Consider the following 18,063-nt stretch of genomic DNA (forward strand, 5'->3'; position numbering starts at 1 on the left):
GCGATATATTTATGGAGATTTTAAATGATTTTAAACAATAAATGACTTAACCCAATACCTTAATCAAACTTTTTAGCACGTAATAAGTTATAGTATATAACAAGAAGAAATATATTAATTTTAAAATTACATGAACAGGAATTTTAGTTACCAAATGTTACTATATTGCTTAGATAGGCAACCACAAAACCTTGCACGTAGATGACTGTCACATTGATGTGTATCTAGCTGCTTGGTTAATTTAATGATATCAATAATAGAACAATTTAAATAATTAAATTCCCCTCGTTTTAATTCGTCTGAATCGATTCGTAACACATAGTTTTTATTCTAGTCACTTTTTACAGTTCTTATAAACGCCTAAAAATGTCGAGGAGAAAAATGTCGTCAACTGGTAAGCCTCGCGTATTTACAATCAAAAATACTATTGACTAATAATATTAATTACATCCTTTTTAGAGGCACGCGATTTACTACGAACTTATCGTGAGAATAATACCCGCAACAGTACCAAAGTGGTGGTGCTATGGCAGGATGTAATGAAGGATAATGTTCACAGTCTAGGCAGTGAAAGTAAGTTATAAACAATCAAATTATTTGTTAATTTGGCCAACTGCATCAATAATTCCTACTAAAACTGTTTAAGTAATTAATTTCACATAATTTTATATTAAAATCATGTTAAAAACCATTTACATTCAGAGATTATTGCATTTTTTAAATTTTATTGATTTAATTTACTCTTTTTATTAGAATTTGCTGTAATAGAACAAGCATACATTGCTGCATTAGACACACAACGAATGGATATTGCGAATGAGTGTTATAAAGCACTCTCGCATGAATTCCCGGGCAGTTTACGAGTGAAAAAATTAGGCGCGATGCAGCTGGAAGCCGTCGAAAAGTATGAAGAAGCCATGGATCTTCTGGACTCCATCATCAAGGTGGACAAGGCCAATAGTGCTTGCAGAAAGCGGAAGGTCGCCATCTATAAAGCTCAAGGCAGAATTCCGGCAGCAATTAAAGAATTAACTGACTATTTAAAAATGTAAGTAGTGTTAGTATTCAACACTAATACATCATTACTAAACTATTGTGTATTCTTAAGATTTGCAGCAGATGCTGAAGGATGGCAAGAGTTATCAGAATTGTATATTAGCGAGTGTGACTGGCAGAAAGCCGCATTTTGCCTTGAAGAATTGATTCTACACAACCCACACAATCATCTGCTTTATCAGCGTTACGCCGAGATTAAGTACACGCAAGGTGGTGCGGAAAACTTCGAGTCGGCGATGAAGTACTATTATCTTGCGGTGAAACTTTGTCCAAAGAATTTACGAGCTTGTTATGGACTATATTTGGTGAGAAATCATTCAAAAAATGTAAAAAATGAAGTGATGAACAATTTTCCTTGGTTTCAGTGTGCAATTAATTTAGGAGCGCTCACGAAATCATCAGCGGAGAAGAAGAGCACCTACGCCGCGATAGCAAAACACGCGATGACCAAAGTACAAAGCATTTACGCGAATAAGCAAGCCGACGTCACGGCGCTCAATGAATGCTTCAGCGCGCTACAAATGTAGTAATAGCGCTCGAAATCAAAACTTTTCTTTAGCCAATTATGTTGTAACTAGCGTTAGTTTAAAGATTAATATCTACACAGGAAATTAACATTATTACTCGCCCAACTTGTTGTGGATGTTATTGAGAACCTTCATCAGTTGGTCATGCTGTTCATCCAGTCGAATATCGCGCTGAATCAAATACTTCAGAAGATCGTCAATGGGAGTTTCGTTTTCTTTGTCGCCATTCTCGCAACACGTACGCCGACGTTTATTCTTGGGTTCCTCGAGTATTAATTGATCAAAGACAAATGCGTTGTCTTCTTCCTCATCGAAAAAATCATTTGTTTTACCTTCGGAGAGTTCATCTTCATGATTTTCTTCAGATGGTAGTGAAACAGGACTGGGTGGATTAACGGAGGACTTTTCAGAGGTATACGCTTCTAAACGCTCCATTACTTTGTGCATGGTGGGGAAATGCATCCAGGAGATTTTACTGTGGTCTTTTTCCGTGTCTATTAGTGTCCTGTAGCGTTGTGTTAGGTTCTGCCAACACTTGCTGAATTGATCAACAGTGTAATTCTCACCATCTGGATGCATATTTTTGACTACCCTATAGTAACATTCACAAATTTTAAATTGAATTGAAATTTAAATGAAAAAACACTTACATCCATCCACGTTGTGCAGCATATTTCTTCCCAGTAAACAAGTGTTTGTAGGCGCACCGCAGTTGAATCAGGATGCTCGTGAATTGCTGACGCTTCACTGTAAATAAAAGAAAATGAACATCTAGGATTATAACGTGAAGACACCGTGCTTACTCATAGAATCAGCATACGCGGTGACAGACTCATTATCGCTGTCGCTCTCGACAAGTTTAAGACTGCAATTGCCGCTTCGAAAGTTCTTCCGCAATTCGATAATGTTTGGATTCCTGGCGTACGCGCGATCGATTTGGTCGAAGTACGGCCATGATATTGTACCGCTGGCGTTTAGGACGAATTTAAAATGCTGCGATTTGGTGTTTTTAATATTTGTGGCCCTTTGTAAGAGCTCATTGCGTTTTACCTTGTAGCGAGCTACCAAATTCATCCATTTCTTCTTGATTTTGTCAACGGTTATGTGTTTTGGCGCTCCTAAGTCTATCATTTCATCGTAAATGCTCCTAAATTTAGCAAATTTTTAAACAACTTTTACTCAAGATCATATACATCACTCACGTCCATGCATTCATCGCTGAATGCCGTTTCCGTGTGAATAATTTCGCATGCTTCATCCGCAGATTTATCAACACCTGAACCCATTCTTGAGTTACTAAATATACATCGCCACCACAAGAAAGCAAAAGCAACACACATCAGTCATACGTCTAAATATGATCGGACAAGATTAATTTACATTGCTTACTTCTCGGCTCGCAGTTTTTATTATCGCCTGCCCCGATGTTCGAATGGCTGCCCTCCTTATCGTTTGCCTTCTTCTCTTTCATTTCTTCCATTAGTGCACACAAACAAATTAAAGTCTTTCAAGCAACTATTTTTGATTAATTAACGCTTGTCGCGTAGATAGTTTAGAATTACAGTGAGCAGCCAATGAAATTACTTCACAAATAAACAACTGCAAACGCTAACTATTCCAAAGCCAACGATAAATAGTGAACTAGATTTTATAGCGTGAGATTTGAATAATACTTGGACATTACTTACGTTACTCATCTAGAAACTGTCAAAAACTGATTGATTACTACTTACTGTACAGGTTACATTTTGTTTACGACTATCGCACACGCGCACTAACCGTGCGTAAAGAACTAACTTTTAGTGCTACAATAAATAAATATTAGAGTTTAAATATTTCATATCTACACATTTTAGCGAAGTTGATGAAAATGATTCATTTTGTTTTAGGTATTAGTAGTGTTTTAGTAGAATACGCATCTTATTTACTTTACTAATCAGTTAAATAGTTAAACATTAGTTAACAGTAGTTAACAGTAAAATAAAAACAGTCAAAAACGAAAGGAATCTCAAAATTTCGTCACTTTCATGCAAGATTAGAGTGAATAATTGAATAAATCATGTAATAAATTATGCTGTCTGTAGTTTTCCACGCTTTTGTATTTTGTGCAACGTATACATGAATTGTTTAATTTTTATAGCAGAAAATGCGCCGAATCAACCTTACCCTGCTCACAGCTGTGCACACAGCTCACTTCTACGCATCTTGCTGGCATCGAATCGACTCGTCGATCCATTCATTCATTCGCATTCATGTTGTTGATTCTCGCTGTCTCCGTCAGTCCCTGTTTGTTCGCCGCTTGTGTGATCCCTCCGCCGCGCACCAATTTATTTAGTGAAGGTAGTGGATTCGTTGCGCGAAGGTGTGAGCGCGCGTTAGCGTTTAATTAATTGTTATTTATGTTAAATAACAAAAAGAAAGAACCGGTTTGTGCGCAGGTTCGGCAGGTAAGCATGAATCACGCATTCCCTTACAATTTCATCGCCAAAAAGAACAATCAATTTGTAGTTTACATTTTCGACTTCCTTGACTCGTAGGTTGTAGACATCCTCAAAAGGGGAACCACTCCAAATATGTGATCGTTACGGTGTCGGCATCGACTGGTATGATACTCAGACTGAAACGTGGACAACGTGCGTGTGTGTGAAATGTCCGGCCGTGTTAATATGCGTCCCGTTAGTAAGAATCCCCTGCTGAAGGTGGTGATCCTTGGTGATGGTGGTGTGGGCAAAAGTTGTCTCATGAATCGCTTCGTTTCCAATCAATTCGACGAGAATTCATTTCACACCATTGGTGTTGAATTCCTGAATAAAGATATTGAGATTAACAACAACATTTACACTCTTCAGGTGAGAATTTGTTTAAACTTTAGCATAAACATACTAAGAAAGGTTGGGTGTGTTTAGATTTGGGATACAGCTGGTCAAGAAAGATTTAAAACTCTTCGAACACCCTTCTACAGAGGCAGTGATATTTGCCTTTTAACTTATGCCATTGATGATCAGCATACCTTTAAGAATCTCAGCATGTGGATGACTGAGTTTTTACATTATGCTGATATCAAGGAGAGTGCTCAGTTTCCATTTATTGTTGTTGGGAACAAGGTAATTCTAATTTAAATTAATCATTTCAATGATATGCAACCAACATTACACCAAACCAGTTCATAAAAATATCAATACCGTAAAATGTATGAGTTTTGTATTCAAATTCCAGAGTGACGTAGAAGCTAAAGAACGCGAAGTAACTAAAATGCAGTTAGAAACATGGTGTGCCGAGAATCATGTCGCCAGCTGTATTGAGACCTCGGCGAAAAATGCGTCCAATGTCCAGGAGGCATTCCACATGGCCGTGGAACACTGGATGAAAGCAGAGCGATGTGCCGACCGACAAGCAGAGAATGCCGAGCTCAACGACACGGTCGACCTGCGAAAAGTTAACCTGGACACGCGCAGTAGTTGCTGCGCCCGAAACTCCGAATAACGCAAATTTACATTCCACGCGAATACGCAACATTCCAGCGGATAAAAGTCAAGCAACCCAGTGAAAATAAAACTAAAGCCAAAGAGACGTTGTACATAGCTTAATAGATTAATTATAACTCTGACTATTCGTAGGTAGTGATTTTCGCTAGACTAATTTATACAACGTGAACACGCACATTAATGAAAACAATTTCATAGAATACGAATAAGGCTGAGGTCTTGAGCTTGAGGCGCTTCAGTCATTTGAATGAAGATATTTTTCTATCGCAAACCTTAATCATCTCTATATGTGCAAATGTGTGGGTTGAATACGTCCCGTGATAAGATATTTTATTTATTAATAATAGCTAATGCTTTTCAATGTGGTGCATTTGATAAAATATAATGTTTACCTTTCAACCAAACACTTTCTTTATAAATGTATATATTATATATCCTTGGGCTTAATATAAAAAAAAAAGAACCATTGAGCGTGTAACAATCTCAATTCTGCTCGCAATCAGCGCAGCTAAAAGTAAATCTTTCGCTTTCTATTTCAAGCGAACGTTGGCTAAATGCAAATTTTCGGAAATTTTACACGTTCCACGGCAGCACGCGCATAATAATACTTGTTTTTATAACTTCATTCACCGTTATAACGCTTCGTTGTTCTAATTCCTACATTATTCACAATAAATTTACTTATTTCACTGGAGGTAAGCCAAGTGTGTGTATGCTAGCATTGTTTGTGTGATAGTTTTCATGTGCTTTGTCTTTCATTATTTTGTGTTATCAGCATAGAAAATAACTAAAAAATAAAATGACTATTATCCCACTACTTCCCAAAAACGGCGCGTACCATAGTTTATACCTTAATCATTTAAGATTGTATAAAAAAACAACTTCTATGCTAGATTAATCGCAACGTTGCCCAGGGCAAAAAATACAGCCTGAGAACAACACCGCCGACGGCAGCCAAGAAATGTGTCTTAAAACTTCCCGTAACAATCGCCATTGCACTTCATTCTACACTTCACTTCGCACTGTATCGGCTTATAAAAACCCCGCTATAGTTTGCACCATGTTCCTCGTGCGGATATAAAAATGTAATGTTTTATAGAGGTCGTAGAGGGAATGTTAGCGTTGTGTGTTTGTGATCAGTAGTGAATCAGCTAATCGGCGACAATGCGGTCGACTCGTTGAACTTCAGCAGACATCCAACTGCGCCAAAATAACCCTCATGTTCCAGAAAGAGCGCTTTCATTGTGCCGCCCGACCAGTAGTCCATTGCGTACGCCAGCAGCTTCATCGCAATTGGATTCACGCGCAGGAAATTACCGATGAATAATACCTAGAAAAGGAAAACATTCGTTCAATAACTTTGCTCGACCTTGTTCTTCAATATTTTATTAAACATTCAACTGCTACACACCCGTGAACTTGATCAATTTTCAACTTGATTGCGTTGTTCATTACTATGTTTATTTTTGATTACTAAAGTGTGTTATCAAGGACGGCGTTTGTAAAATATGAAAACAAGTTCATCGATAAAGTAAATATCCTGATGTTTATGGGAATATTGCCGATTTGCGGCTCAAATTGCTTTTTGATCGGCGCCAGTGGCAGCCAAAGTGCACGTGCTCCTAATTAAGAACCACTCGTGCCAAATGTTTGAAAAAATAAAATAAAATCGGCTCACTCTATAGACTCGAGTGGAAAATAGTTCGTATCGTTAACCTCGGACCTTAAATATTATCTAAAAATACTCGCGACCTTGTAACATTATTCAGAGTTACGACGCGAATAAATTCAGGTGTTGATAAAATATGTTCTAGTTCGTTCTAGGAAAGTGCGTAAAATGAGTAAAACTAATGTAAAATTAAATAACACGTGTATAACCTCAATTTTAAACTATCAAAACTCACCCGATCAATATGCTCCTGTTGGGCGCACATGCGCGCAATGCTACCGATGTTGTTGGTGATGGTGACGAGCGTCGCCTTCGCGAGGTCCTCGCGGCTCACCTTACTGCGGCGATCACGCGAATTCATCTGACCAAAGCTGCAGAGAGCCGAGAAACTTCAGTGTGGTGCCCACAATAACATAACACATTCACATAATCGAGGGGGGTTGGGAAGCGGTGACCAAAAGTGTGCACCGAAACGGAAAGCAGAAAGAGAAAAGAAAAAGCCAATTGCATTCGGATGCCAAACAAAATTCAAATTAAAAATCATAATGAAAAGATGCGATTAAAGATCAAGTAAATGAATGAAGATGAAGAGTGCAATGAGAGAAAAAAATATGCTGGGTTGGTGTGTTAGATGATAGTTGAATGTTAGATGACATTAATTACCTGCTCGCGACCAAATCGCCGGGCAAACCAAAGCGTTCGTAATCGCCACCGTAGATATCGCGGACAAGTTTATCCACTCGGGTGTGATCACCACCGGTAGCCAGCTCAATAGCCTCCTCGAAAGAATTACATCCAGTCAGCAGACAGCAAAGACCCAAAAACGTACCGCCTCCTATACTGAAATGTCAAATCTTTATTGCCACATCGCGTGATGTCAGAAAGTGTGTTTTACCTCGTGCCGGAAATACGCTTGTAGTCGTTGGGACCTCGCACGGAGAGCACACTCACACCGCTGCCAATATTCACGCAGAGAAACGGATACGGATTTGAAAAATCATAGTTGACCTTGACGCAATTTGCCTCATCAGTCGGGTTGGACCAATAGTAGCATTCGTTCTTATTCTGCGCTTCGATATAATGCATGCCTTTGATCAACGAGTCAATTTCGTCAAACTTTGCAAGCTTCATGTTTACTTCCTGAAAATAATCAAAAATTCACACTTAAAATTTCACCGTAGTTAGAAAAACAATTTAATCATACTTTGCGGAAGTTTTCCTCGAATTTGTAGGCACCTCCACCGGTGGCACAAACAGTGGTTACCAGGTTCGCCATTCCTTTACTGCGTGCAAGCGCCAGGAAATTACCCATTTCGCTTGTTGGGAAACGGATAAAGTGAAGTGTTCCTCGCCGTCCACGAATCGATGCATTTTCCATCTAAAGCAAACATTCGCTAGTAATTTATCATAACATATGCTATACGCATACCTCATGCACACAATATTCATGAAATCTTGTTAATCTCAACGTGATAACATTTTTTCATTATTGTTTAAGTTATGAAATTATTTTCATCATAGTTTTATGACTTTTTATCGCATTTATCAAAGTTTACTACTCATTTAAGAAAAAAAAGTGTTTTATAACAGTTTGTTTATAAAAAACAAAATTTGTTTGTCTGTAAATTGCTTAATCATTTGTGTATATGTCTGGCCAGCGCAGTTTTTTGTTTAAAGTGTATAAAACAAACATAACATACTTGTAAATGTGTGTCCCGATGACCAGTCTTGCCATACGCCGAATTCTTCGTGAGATATTTCCGAATATTCTTCAGCGCTTCAATCTCCGACTCGATTTCGTCCTTAGTGATGTCTTTCGGTTCAAAATACACCAACTTGCAGAGACTGCCGCCGATATCCATGCCGAACCACGGCATCACCGGATTTTCGGCAAGCGCGACATCACAACCGTTGGTGGCGACCTCCATTGGCGTATCCTTGTTGATCTGCGCCATTCTTGCAATGCGTGTCCTCAGGCAACCCTTACACTGATGCGGCGCCATCGTCCAGCTGGGATACTGCGAAACAAGTTCACAACTTTGTCAGGAAAGTCAAACCGCACGCGAATCCGGATGCACGCACACTAAGCGCAGTATTCAATTTAAATGAACGGGAGCATCGCGCGATGAATATATGTATATTATTCAAATCTGAGCGCAGGACAAAGTTCACGCCGGCGTCGAGAAGAGCCTTGAACTTATTCACCTATTTCGGTAAGGTAATGATGAGTGAAACAACTTATAACAATGCGCAATTACGAGTTACGACCGCGATCCGCGACTTGCGCACGAAGCTGCTTAACTAAACAGACTTACAATAGTGGACTATTTTTTTTTTCGGTAGTTTAGCGATTTCTCGTTGCGTTGCGTAATTTAAATTTCGTATAGAAAGAGAGGCAGAGCGACGTGTTTTCTATTTGATCGGATGTTTTTGGAAGGGATGTTTCATTCAGACCGTTATACTACACTTGTGCGCATAACAACAATCGCCGATTACTATTCGAGTAATTACATAAGGCAATACACCCGACGGCGAACGTGCACACTGGGTGCTACGATCACCGACGAGTTGTGTGTCCGGTGTTGTCAGCCGCAAATGACCACAATGCTAAGACAACGTGATGATGCGTGATAGTCGCGGCCGTGATCATGATCCATCCACATTATGCAAATATCTAACCTTAAACCGCGACGACGGCGGCGACGATTGCGCCCACCACTCACTGCAAGTTCGCGTAGTTTACATATAGTTTACATACCTTTAGCCATTTCGGAGGCGGCGGTGGCAGACACTCGGCGATCGACTATTTATATGCACGGAGATAGCACGCACACGATCGGAGCGCGATTGAAGCACGGCGCGGCTCGGATGATTCGGATCCACCACGGACACGCGACCTGCGTCATTAACTCGGCGCGCACTGCGTGTGCGTGCACGAATGTACGAATGTTTACAAGTCACCGTCACATATCCCATACATGCAGATAGGCGCCATCGCCATGCTTGCGGTAGTTTTTTTTTTATTTCGAGCGGTTCCAGTTTGTTATTGGGTTTTTATGACCAGGTTTAATTGTAAGAAATCGTTGAGAAGCACAAATAGCGTAGTTTAGAATTTGAGTACACTCTCGTGGAAAATTACTGCGGTAATTTTCAATACTTCTACGGAAAGGAATCTTTCGGACACCCATTATATTTCCCATTTTTCCGCAATGGTTCTGACAGCCAATACGCGGCCAGTTCTAATGAATCGGAAGATTTTACGGACCAATCCAAAACAATTAATTTATTACAAAAATGTGTGTGGCGCACATGCGCCATCTGTCATATAGTTTATACACAACAATTAAATAAATTCTTGTTACGCAATTTTAATTTATATAACAAAACAGTATATTAACGCCAGCTCAATCGTTTACATCAAAATGAATTTACACATGTAAACTTCTTTCTGCAATTCTACTGAATCAGCATAATTTATAATTTGCCTTTCAAACAATGAATGCATTGTTAATAATGGATTATACGCAAATTTTTATCACCACTCACTTTTGTACTTTACCGCTTTAAGATTGAAGGTTGCAGCCAGCGTTTTAAATTTAAGGTTACTTATAACATCGTTGAAGTTATTTACGTCTAAATAATTTGATTGTGCGTTGTTTTGAAACGAAAAATGCCCTCCGACGAAGTGTCATCGTTGCCACTCGATAAACTACCTGCAGAGTGGCAACAAAATGATCGCCTCGATGTCCTGTTTGGCCCTGTACGTAACAAATACGTCAATTCATTCGATTGGGAAAACAAACGCAAGTTTTGGAAAGAATCAATTGAAGTACACTGCTCACATAACAAACTCTACACTTTCAACTTGTCTCGTTTAGAACGAGCTTTCCTCCACGATCGTCGCACACCAGCTTGCCTCAAAGACGTCTTTGAAGATCTGATTAAAACTGGTGATTTAGTACCACTAGTTGACTTTTTGCAAAAACCAGAAACTACTTGGAGTGGATGGGCCACTAGTACATTGGTAAAGAAGCCACTGTCATGGACTTTCAACAAAATGAAGAGTTCAATTGTCACTACAAACACTGCAAACATTGAATATGTTCATCACACAGTTGTAAAACAGGAGGCTACAAAGTTACTTGATGCCATCCCAGATAATCTTCTCAACACACTGTTGGAGCTGAAAGATTTTGCTAAAGCGATGGATTTTCCTCAATTGGAAAGTATTAAGATTTTATTACATCAACTGTCCCTGGAAGAAAAAGTAGCAATAAGAGAGTGCTGCCATGATGGGAAACCACTAATGTTGCTGAGGTTCAACACTGTACCAAAAGCACTGCAGGATATTGATGAACAAATCTATATTTTAACCAAGGAAGAGAAAATATTACAAAATAAAGTGGCATACCTGGAGAATAGAATTAAGGAACTGCATAAAGAGGCTAAGGAACATCTTACACAGGGAAATAAACATATGGTGAGGGATATTTTGTACAAAAAGAATTATTTAAACCATTTTTTTTATTATTTTCAGGCAAGAACAGTATTAAGGAAGAAAAAATTGCAAGAAAAGTCAATCGAGTCTCTTGAGAAAAACGCGCACAATGTCTCCTCCTTGCTGCATAATCTCGAAGACACCGCACATAACCACGCCGTTTATAAAACTTACCGCATGGCGATTGCCAATTTAAAAGCGAATTTGGAAAAGCTCAATATCGACAACGTTGATGAGACAATGGCGCAGTTGGGCGAGTTGGTCGATACCAACAACGATATTCAATCTGCATTGGGACAAAGCTTGGATGCAGGCTCCGAGGAAGATTTGGAAGCTGAGCTGGCAGCACTAATGGAGGAAGGCAGTAATGATACACCAAATATTTCGCCAAAACCAAAATCAACCCGGGTGGAAAACGAAGAAGATGAATTGAAATTTCCGAGTGTGCCTAATTCACCCAGTTCAACCGTTGGAGACACAGCAAAGACTGAACCTGCTTGATGGGTGATTTTTTACATATTATACTAAAGAGAGAAAGTATATCAGGTTACCATTACGTTTTTCTTATTTTTATATCATTATTTAAAGATGTTTTCTTGTTGCGCGTTTTAAACCACTTTTAACGATAATAATTTAATAAAGATTTGTTTTGTACGTACTTTCGTATTAGAGATGACGATGCGGATTGTTTTCCGATGGCGCAGAACCTCCAGGAAGATACTAGTCATCACATCTTGCGAGAATGCACTTGAATTTTGAATATCTACAGATGTTAACCAACAAACTAGACGTTGAAATGTAAAATAGGCTAATCTTGTTTGATTGTGACGCCATTTTGAAAATGTCATCACTTTCTGCACATTTTATTGAAAAACATTATTCTAAAATAATATTTGGTATAAAAAATACTTCCTCCCAGGCGCATTCATCGTCTTAATGACTGAAGCCGCCTGAATGTTCAAAGTGCTGCAGACCACTACCAAAGTGCCCGCCATCAAAACCGCCGCCTGAGTGAAGCGCGGCAGAGTGCAAGCCGAAGCTGTGCTCGTCCTCTTTGTAGCTTGAGAAAAGTACGGGGCTGATCTCGCCGGCATCATGTCCGGACGATGTGAGAGCATGTGTGGCGCCTCCGCTGCTACCGCCACCTACATCGTAGCTGGATAGAGCAGACGAATAGGAACCAAGGCCCGAGTGATCCGCTTGCACGTGCTCCACATCACCGCCTTGGTAATACCCACCGCTTTTACCATGTGATCCGGTTGATATAAAGCTGCCGCCAAAGAGACCAGTATGGCCGCCACCTAATTATAATAAGAGTAATTTTAAGAGGCGGCCATTTTGTTTTTATCGAGTGTCACTCACCGTGCTCTTTTGTTAGATCCAGCGTGATGCCTTTTTGCGCTGAGCCGCCAGCACCAATGATGCTAACACCTCCATGATGATCACTGCTCACCAAAGGATGTGCTTCTTGGAAGCCGCCATGATAGCCGCCATATTCACCAAGACCACTGCCTCCCAAATGAGCATCTGGATGAGCTTTAAACAAATAATTAAATATAATAAAAATATCTAAATCTTTAAATTTTAAATTCGTACCAAAAGTTGGATATGATAAAGTCCCAGTAATAATCTCCAAGAAGAAAAAGGCACTGCATAAGCAAAACTTCTGTAATGATACCACAATTCGTTAGATAACTTAAAATTTTTAATATTATACAATCACAATTATTGTTTATGATGAAAACTACCTTTGAATCAAACATTTTTGGTAAGTTTCTTTACTAAGCGCACGACTTGATGTCTGTCCAACGACTGACGATGGAAATACTATGCACTCAAGCTTTTATATACAAAACACAATGAGAAATTGGCCTGGCGGGTGGGTAAACACGTTGTGGCAATCTACGATGCATACAATTTGCACATTTTTATGCGTTTATCGTGCGTTTCAACGATAGTCTCAACTGTTGAACATGAAAGTACCTAAACTATTGATCAAATCAATCAAAAGGGTAAACAAAGTAGGAAAACATGCAATTGTATGCAATTATAAGCTTACAATAAACGCAAACCATCAAACAGAACCAACGACTTATGTTTGTTTTTGTAAAACGATTCTAATTGCGTTTATAATTAACAATTTGCGATAATTACTAGTGTTAGGTATTATTATTGGTGGGAATGTCGTATAATTATAGGTAGATTATCGCGGAACTCATCAAAGTCAACCTGTGTCGCAAAAGTTAGATTTCTGAGCAGTACTCCAATAATTTTTATGTAGCAAAGCTGAAATATCTGAAGAATAAAAAAGCGAATCATGTCAGTATACACACCGACGAATAAATATGACGCATGTGTATTCAAGCGGGCCCACACGCACTCCTCGCACGAAATTTGTTATTAACAATGACAAAACGCGCCGACCGCATCCGAACTAAGCACGGCATCAGGGAAAGTTCCTGACGGCGACGACACGAAAAAAAGAACCGCACGCGGACATGCAGCGCAGTCAAATAGAAAGGAGCTGAAAGGAACCGCGATCGCCATGAGATACAAGAGATTCAGCAAGGTGGCAATCGATTCGAATGTCAAACAATCGTTAATATTCGCTTAAAAGCATTCAAGTGTTCCGCATATTGCAAATGGTCACTACTGAGCACATCGTTTTGTTCGCGATCATTCACACCTTCTCGCAGAGAACTAAAACTTTCATTTTCATCACAGAAGCAAACGCGGATTTGTTTGGAGTGAAATAACTTTTATTTTATAAGCAAATTATTAAGTTACAATTCACTTCTTTCTCTTTGTGCGCGCAATTCGTGCGATTCCTTTTGTCAGCGCACTAGTTGTCATTAATTTATAGGAAGTAAATTACTTTTTGTGCCCACCTGCGCGTTCAGACAGGAAATCAACATGATTTTCACAACCACTCCCTCCGCAAAAAAATCGTGATGCAATTTTGTAAATCTTTCTACGAATATGTATCATCGCAATGCATTAATCTAACTAAACGCTTTGACATCAATAAAAAAAATAACCACAAACGAAGTCCCATTATATGTAATTAAAACGAAATAGATGTTTTAAAGGAAGTTGCTAAAGTGTTTTCCTCAATTCCGAAAAATTCAACTGATTGAAAATCTTTTGAACAAATATATCACTTGAAAAACAAATTTCACAGTAATTCAATTTGACTGTTGAACAGCATTTAGTATTAATAAAATCATTTATAGACCAAAATAATTTCAATTTTATTTTGATATTGACCAATCATTTAAACTTTGTACACAGTATTAAAGGACAAGCAATAGAAAATGTTTACAATATAAATACCTTGTAAAATGTCATCAAATAAGTAATTCATCAATATCAAAATCAAGAGAATTTGCAATTCCATCACTTTCCATGAATTCCTCTAGGACATCATTCACTGAGGTGGAAAAAATGCTATCACTACATAAAGATCCATTTAGTAGACTATCATTTTGACAATTCATTGGTCTTTGAAGGCAAGTTTCATTTGTATCCTCTGAAGAAGTACTTGTAAAGTTCAATAATTCATTATTATCAGTCTCTTCTGTGACAGTTGGCTGTACATCCAACAATTCTGTCTTAGCACCTACTTCAACGGTTATACTTTGAAGATCATTAAGTATATTATTAAAAGCTTCAGTATTATCAGATGCATGTGCTTTCTTCTTCAGTACTGTATGTAATAAAGTGTCTTTGTGTTTTCTTTCAGTTTTAACTTTAACCTCATGCTTTTTCTCAGGAAGTTGCTTGGTAAACTCCTCAAACGTACGTTGTACGACCAACCAAGGATAACCCTTCGGATATTTGCACTTTTTCCGAGGGCATAGATAAACTGCAGCATCAAAGTTGATCTGTTTCAGTTGCAACTTTGTGTCTTTATTATGCTTGGTACAAAGTGGACATGACACTTCATCCTGTATATCAATTATACAAATAAATTATATTTGTAGATTAGGTAAAAATTTATATTAAATTACCTTCATTTTAAAGTTTATAGCCAAAGTTTAGCAGATTATCGTGCTTGGCGACGAAAAACGTTAACCTTAACCTTATATTTACAGAAAAAGTAAAATGCATACTATCGGCAACCAACATTACACAAAACAAAGTTATATTTGAAAATCACGCTGAAAATATTCAAATATTAATTTTATAAACTAAATAGAAATATCTACTAGGGATGTTGTAATTAAAAAATAGCGCTCTTAACTCTGTTACTACTTATACTTTATAGTCGAAACATAAATTTTTGACTTTTTGCATTGCGTTGAGCTAATTTAGCAGTTTTCAATATGACAGCACGAGTTGCCAAGGTACATGGTGGCAAAGTTGAAATGCGGAAAAGGAATATCACATTCCAAAGAATTTTTCAACACTCCCGAAAAACTTTACACTTAAAACTATCATTTGATTAATCTATCACTGCTGTTCTCGCTAATATTCAGTCACGAAGGCAATTTCCGGTTGCTTCATAAGCTGCTATATGCTCTTTTAAGTACAATGCTCGAGTAAAACTTTCACCACACTCTTGGCACTCGTGTGACCTAGGGTTGACGTGAACTTTCAAGTGTACCTTTAGTTCGGCATCAAAATTGAAACTCTTATCGCAGAGTTCGCAGACAAACGCCAAACGATTGTGCACCATTGCAAGATGCCTAGTATGCATCTTTTCTGAATAGAATATTGCTTCACAGTATCTGCACAAAGATAATATGTCATTAAAATATAGTTTGTTTCCCAGCATGCATACATACATGCACTTATATTCCTTATCGCTATAATGTTTTTGATGTTCATGATGGCTCTTCAATTTCCTACTAAAGAAGATTTTGCGGCAGAATCTACACTTGAACTTGCGTCTATTCTTGATGAGTGCGATTTGATAGTGTACTGTTTTAACATGACATCTCCTTTTCGCTCGTGAACTGCAAAATAATCATTTCGTTAGAATTGAACGTAAAATCCTTAGGGACAAGCTTACCTAAAATTAATTTCGCAATAGTTACACTTGAATACCCTGATGGAATGTCTACGCATGTGTTTTTTCATATTTTTGGATTGGAAACTTTTATTGCACACTTTACATATTTCCGTAGGATATATCTGTACTCGTTTGGATGATTGCACAACAAGTTTATTGTCGAGAGCTTCAGTCTCTGATTCAATTCCGGTTTTTATGTCAACGTTCGTCTCTTCAGTGTCCGAATGACCCTTCTTCTGGAGTTGTTGTTGATCGAGGGTATATGTATCAAAAAAAGATTGTGCCTTATTGCACATCTGTTGGAATCCAAATGCATCCCTTGCTCTGTTGCAACAAGCGTCGCAAATAAATCTTGGGTCATCATTGGAAAACTTAAACTGAAAATTTGAGTTATTTGTTTGTAAAAACTGCGGATTCATAAAATAAATGTTAAATATGTAACATAGGGAATAGTTTTTCTTGTAAATTTTCTTTTCTACACACTTCTACATACTAATGCACACGTTTGCAATAAAAATAGTTGAAAAATATTGAAATCGTATTTTCAGTTTTAATATAAAATGTTTATACAAGAGTTGAAAATTACGTAAAACTACGATGTACATTTTTCTTCAATAATACTTATTAAAATGCGTACTTTTGAAGTAAAATTCAAAGAAAGAAAATGTTATAATCGGCTCATTCTTCACAAAGTACGGACATTAGAAAAATAAAAATACTGAAAAAAGAAACATTTACATCCCACAAGCGCCTCCCTTAAAAAATGATAAAAATAATGTGGGCTATTCGAAAGCAATACTAAAACATAAAAAAATGTGACAAAAATAAGGGCTGCAAAAAATGATCGGCGATTTGCCGCAGAAACTTATACATATTTGTTTCACTAACCTCAAATATCCAAATAAGAGTTCAATATGCAGTTTAATTTACTATAACCAAAAACAATTGTTATCATACCTTGGAAATTGATTCAAGTACTTTATATATAGGTATGGATACATCGGGAAAAATATTTTGTTTCATGGAATCCATAGGAGTAACTTGTGGTTTGTTTCCACAAATTCCACAAAGTTTCTCATCTTCAAAGTTGAAACACGGATTTTCCGAATCGTATATGTTCATATCTATATCGATTACTTATACCACCTTACTTAATTTACCGTCTTAATTTAAAGATATCTAAAATTTCAAAAAAATTGCAACTTCCACAGAAGAAAAAAAACCGAGTGTATAACCCACCTAACAGAGTTATCAGAAACGTTCAACCGTAGCATAGATAGTCCAGTAGTCCCTTAGTGTATAATGTGTAGTGTGCTGTGAAACGCGTCGTTTTAAAATTCACCACGAGGTGGCACTACGCGATATTTGTGCGTAGTTTCAACTCCATCAAACTGACCTGCAGGGCACATGGCTATAACTTAAATATGTACGTATATACGTATGTATATTATCTGAAAAACAAAGTATCCTGCCACCATCTTCTGAGCAGCTGTTTAAAGTTCTAAAGAAGGATATGAAAAAGGAATTATCGCAGCGGCGGAAAATCCGACGACAAATAAAAGCTGTTTTCAAATTTTATTTGACTGTAGAAGCAATTTTTGTTTAAATTTAGTTCAAAAAAAGTAAATAGTTTATTGCATCACTCTGTCGGTATAGGGAATCAATAATGATCAGTTACTCTTTCCATATATTTTTACATTACAAATTAGGAAATTTGGCGTTATCAGCCATCAACATTATGTATATTCATAACTGAAACGATAAAACTTTCGTATAACTCACTAACTTTTTTTAATTTTTCTATTTAAACTTTC

At 37.7% G+C, this 18,063-nt stretch overlaps 7 protein-coding genes across 16 annotated transcripts; 3 read left to right on the forward strand and 4 right to left on the reverse strand.

The window, feature by feature from the left end:
- The first annotated feature begins 185 nt into the window (after positions 1-185).
- Positions 186-1,688, forward strand: LOC135801180 (ER membrane protein complex subunit 2-A-like). The gene is made up of 5 exons (XM_065314564.1): positions 186-394; positions 460-573; positions 754-1,048; positions 1,109-1,361; positions 1,422-1,688. The coding sequence occupies exons 1-5, from the start codon at positions 367-369 to the stop codon at positions 1,581-1,583; spliced, it is 852 nt and encodes a 283-aa protein (XP_065170636.1). The 5' UTR covers positions 186-366; the 3' UTR covers positions 1,584-1,688.
- LOC135801177 (uncharacterized) lies at positions 1,606-3,866 on the reverse strand. Of its 5 annotated transcripts, XM_065314560.1 has the most exons (7): positions 3,750-3,866; positions 2,964-3,056; positions 2,786-2,879; positions 2,634-2,730; positions 2,387-2,576; positions 2,234-2,330; positions 1,606-2,175 (listed from the first exon to the last, which is right to left on the reverse strand). In XM_065314560.1, the coding sequence occupies exons 1-7, from the start codon at positions 3,817-3,819 to the stop codon at positions 1,677-1,679; spliced, it is 1,140 nt and encodes a 379-aa protein (XP_065170632.1). In that variant the 5' UTR covers positions 3,820-3,866; the 3' UTR covers positions 1,606-1,676. The 5 variants fall into 5 exon arrangements, with proteins under 5 accessions (XP_065170632.1, XP_065170631.1, XP_065170630.1 ...); XM_065314559.1 differs by having other exon boundaries at positions 2,387-2,730; positions 2,973-3,056; XM_065314558.1 differs by having other exon boundaries at positions 2,387-2,730.
- On the forward strand, positions 3,803-5,472 carry Rab9 (RAS oncogene family member Rab9). Its single transcript, XM_065314566.1, has 4 exons — positions 3,803-4,030; positions 4,121-4,432; positions 4,490-4,687; positions 4,800-5,472. The coding sequence occupies exons 2-4, from the start codon at positions 4,232-4,234 to the stop codon at positions 5,064-5,066; spliced, it is 666 nt and encodes a 221-aa protein (XP_065170638.1). The 5' UTR covers positions 3,803-4,030; positions 4,121-4,231; the 3' UTR covers positions 5,067-5,472.
- fbl (pantothenate kinase 3 fbl) lies at positions 5,387-12,011 on the reverse strand. 4 transcript variants are annotated; one of them, XM_065314553.1, is made up of 7 exons: positions 11,895-12,011; positions 8,438-8,755; positions 7,942-8,115; positions 7,633-7,877; positions 7,401-7,577; positions 6,973-7,126; positions 5,387-6,398 (listed from the first exon to the last, which is right to left on the reverse strand). In XM_065314553.1, the coding sequence occupies exons 1-7, from the start codon at positions 11,961-11,963 to the stop codon at positions 6,216-6,218; spliced, it is 1,320 nt and encodes a 439-aa protein (XP_065170625.1). In that variant the 5' UTR covers positions 11,964-12,011; the 3' UTR covers positions 5,387-6,215. The 4 variants fall into 4 exon arrangements, with proteins under 4 accessions (XP_065170625.1, XP_065170626.1, XP_065170627.1 ...); XM_065314554.1 differs by having other exon boundaries at positions 6,973-7,108; positions 11,895-12,008; XM_065314555.1 differs by lacking the exon at positions 11,895-12,011 and adding an exon at positions 9,496-9,686.
- On the forward strand, positions 9,764-11,893 carry LOC135801176 (charged multivesicular body protein 7). The gene is made up of 2 exons (XM_065314557.1): positions 9,764-11,217; positions 11,275-11,893. Exons 1-2 carry the CDS (start codon positions 10,408-10,410, stop codon positions 11,734-11,736), a joined length of 1,272 nt encoding a protein of 423 aa, XP_065170629.1. The 5' UTR covers positions 9,764-10,407; the 3' UTR covers positions 11,737-11,893.
- Positions 12,012-12,047: 36 nt separating the features above from the next.
- Positions 12,048-13,168, reverse strand: LOC135801182 (uncharacterized). Its single transcript, XM_065314567.1, has 4 exons — positions 12,984-13,168; positions 12,832-12,901; positions 12,598-12,771; positions 12,048-12,536 (listed from the first exon to the last, which is right to left on the reverse strand). Exons 1-4 carry the CDS (start codon positions 12,996-12,998, stop codon positions 12,169-12,171), a joined length of 627 nt encoding a protein of 208 aa, XP_065170639.1. The 5' UTR covers positions 12,999-13,168; the 3' UTR covers positions 12,048-12,168.
- A 2,305-nt stretch (positions 13,169-15,473) lies between these two features.
- On the reverse strand, positions 15,474-17,545 carry LOC135801179 (zinc finger protein 711-like). Of its 3 annotated transcripts, XM_065314563.1 has the most exons (5): positions 17,489-17,545; positions 17,207-17,428; positions 16,250-16,626; positions 16,023-16,193; positions 15,474-15,965 (listed from the first exon to the last, which is right to left on the reverse strand). In XM_065314563.1, exons 2-5 carry the CDS (start codon positions 17,369-17,371, stop codon positions 15,710-15,712), a joined length of 969 nt encoding a protein of 322 aa, XP_065170635.1. In that variant the 5' UTR covers positions 17,372-17,428; positions 17,489-17,545; the 3' UTR covers positions 15,474-15,709. The 3 variants fall into 3 exon arrangements, 1 of the variants encoding a protein (XP_065170635.1); XR_010550323.1 differs by having other exon boundaries at positions 16,250-17,047; positions 17,138-17,522; XR_010550324.1 differs by having other exon boundaries at positions 17,138-17,517.
- Positions 17,546-18,063: the final 518 nt, after the last annotated feature.

This window comes from Atheta coriaria, unplaced genomic scaffold (genome assembly GCF_025399875.1).
Source record: "Atheta coriaria isolate IRGN ID8LTWV9N9 unplaced genomic scaffold, Caltech_Dcor_3.1 hic_scaffold_10_pilon, whole genome shotgun sequence".
NCBI lineage: Eukaryota > Metazoa > Arthropoda > Insecta > Coleoptera > Staphylinidae > Dalotia > Dalotia coriaria.

Bases quoted from the DNA above. Each gene is read 5' to 3' on its own strand.
- LOC135801180 (XM_065314564.1), top strand. From the start codon at position 367: ATGTCGAGGAGAAAAATGTCGTCAACTG. The intron at 1,049-1,108 runs GTAAGTAGTGTT...TGTATTCTTAAG, and splicing joins TTAACTGACTATTTAAAAAT to ATTTGCAGCAGATGCTGAAG. The intron at 1,362-1,421 runs GTGAGAAATCAT...CCTTGGTTTCAG, and splicing joins CTTGTTATGGACTATATTTG to TGTGCAATTAATTTAGGAGC.
- LOC135801177 (XM_065314558.1), bottom strand. From the start codon at position 3,819: ATGGATCGACGAGTCGATTCGATGCCAGCAAGATGCGTAGAAGTGAGC. The intron at 2,880-2,963 runs GTAAATTAATCT...ATGTATATTTAG, and splicing joins CGAGCCGAGAAGTAAGCAAT to TAACTCAAGAATGGGTTCAG. The intron at 2,731-2,785 runs GTGAGTGATGTA...TGCTAAATTTAG, and splicing joins TCAGCGATGAATGCATGGAC to GAGCATTTACGATGAAATGA.
- Rab9 (XM_065314566.1), top strand. From the start codon at position 4,232: ATGTCCGGCCGTGTTAATATGCGTCCCGTTAGTAAGAATCCCCTGCTG. The intron at 4,433-4,489 runs GTGAGAATTTGT...GGGTGTGTTTAG, and splicing joins ACAACATTTACACTCTTCAG to ATTTGGGATACAGCTGGTCA. The intron at 4,688-4,799 runs GTAATTCTAATT...TTCAAATTCCAG, and splicing joins TTATTGTTGTTGGGAACAAG to AGTGACGTAGAAGCTAAAGA.
- LOC135801176 (XM_065314557.1), top strand. From the start codon at position 10,408: ATGCCCTCCGACGAAGTGTCATCGTTGCCACTCGATAAACTACCTGCA. The intron at 11,218-11,274 runs GTGAGGGATATT...TATTATTTTCAG, and splicing joins CACAGGGAAATAAACATATG to GCAAGAACAGTATTAAGGAA.
- fbl (XM_065314553.1), bottom strand. From the start codon at position 11,963: ATGACTAGTATCTTCCTGGAGGTTCTGCGCCATCGGAAAACAATCCGC. The intron at 8,756-11,894 runs GTACGTACAAAA...CTTGTTTCGCAG, and splicing joins TCGTCATCTCTAATACGAAA to TATCCCAGCTGGACGATGGC. The intron at 6,399-6,972 runs GTGAGTTTTGAT...TTCCTTTTCTAG, and splicing joins AACAGGAGCATATTGATCGG to GTATTATTCATCGGTAATTT.
- LOC135801182 (XM_065314567.1), bottom strand. The intron at 12,772-12,831 runs GTACGAATTTAA...ATTTGTTTAAAG, and splicing joins TTTATCATATCCAACTTTTG to CTCATCCAGATGCTCATTTG. The intron at 12,537-12,597 runs GTGAGTGACACT...TATTATAATTAG, and splicing joins GGATCTAACAAAAGAGCACG to GTGGCGGCCATACTGGTCTC.
- LOC135801179 (XM_065314563.1), bottom strand. From the start codon at position 17,371: ATGAACATATACGATTCGGAAAATCCGTGTTTCAACTTTGAAGATGAG. The intron at 16,194-16,249 runs GTAAGCTTGTCC...ATTATTTTGCAG, and splicing joins TATTGCGAAATTAATTTTAG to TTCACGAGCGAAAAGGAGAT. The intron at 15,966-16,022 runs GTATGTATGCAT...ATCTTTGTGCAG, and splicing joins GATAAGGAATATAAGTGCAT to ATACTGTGAAGCAATATTCT.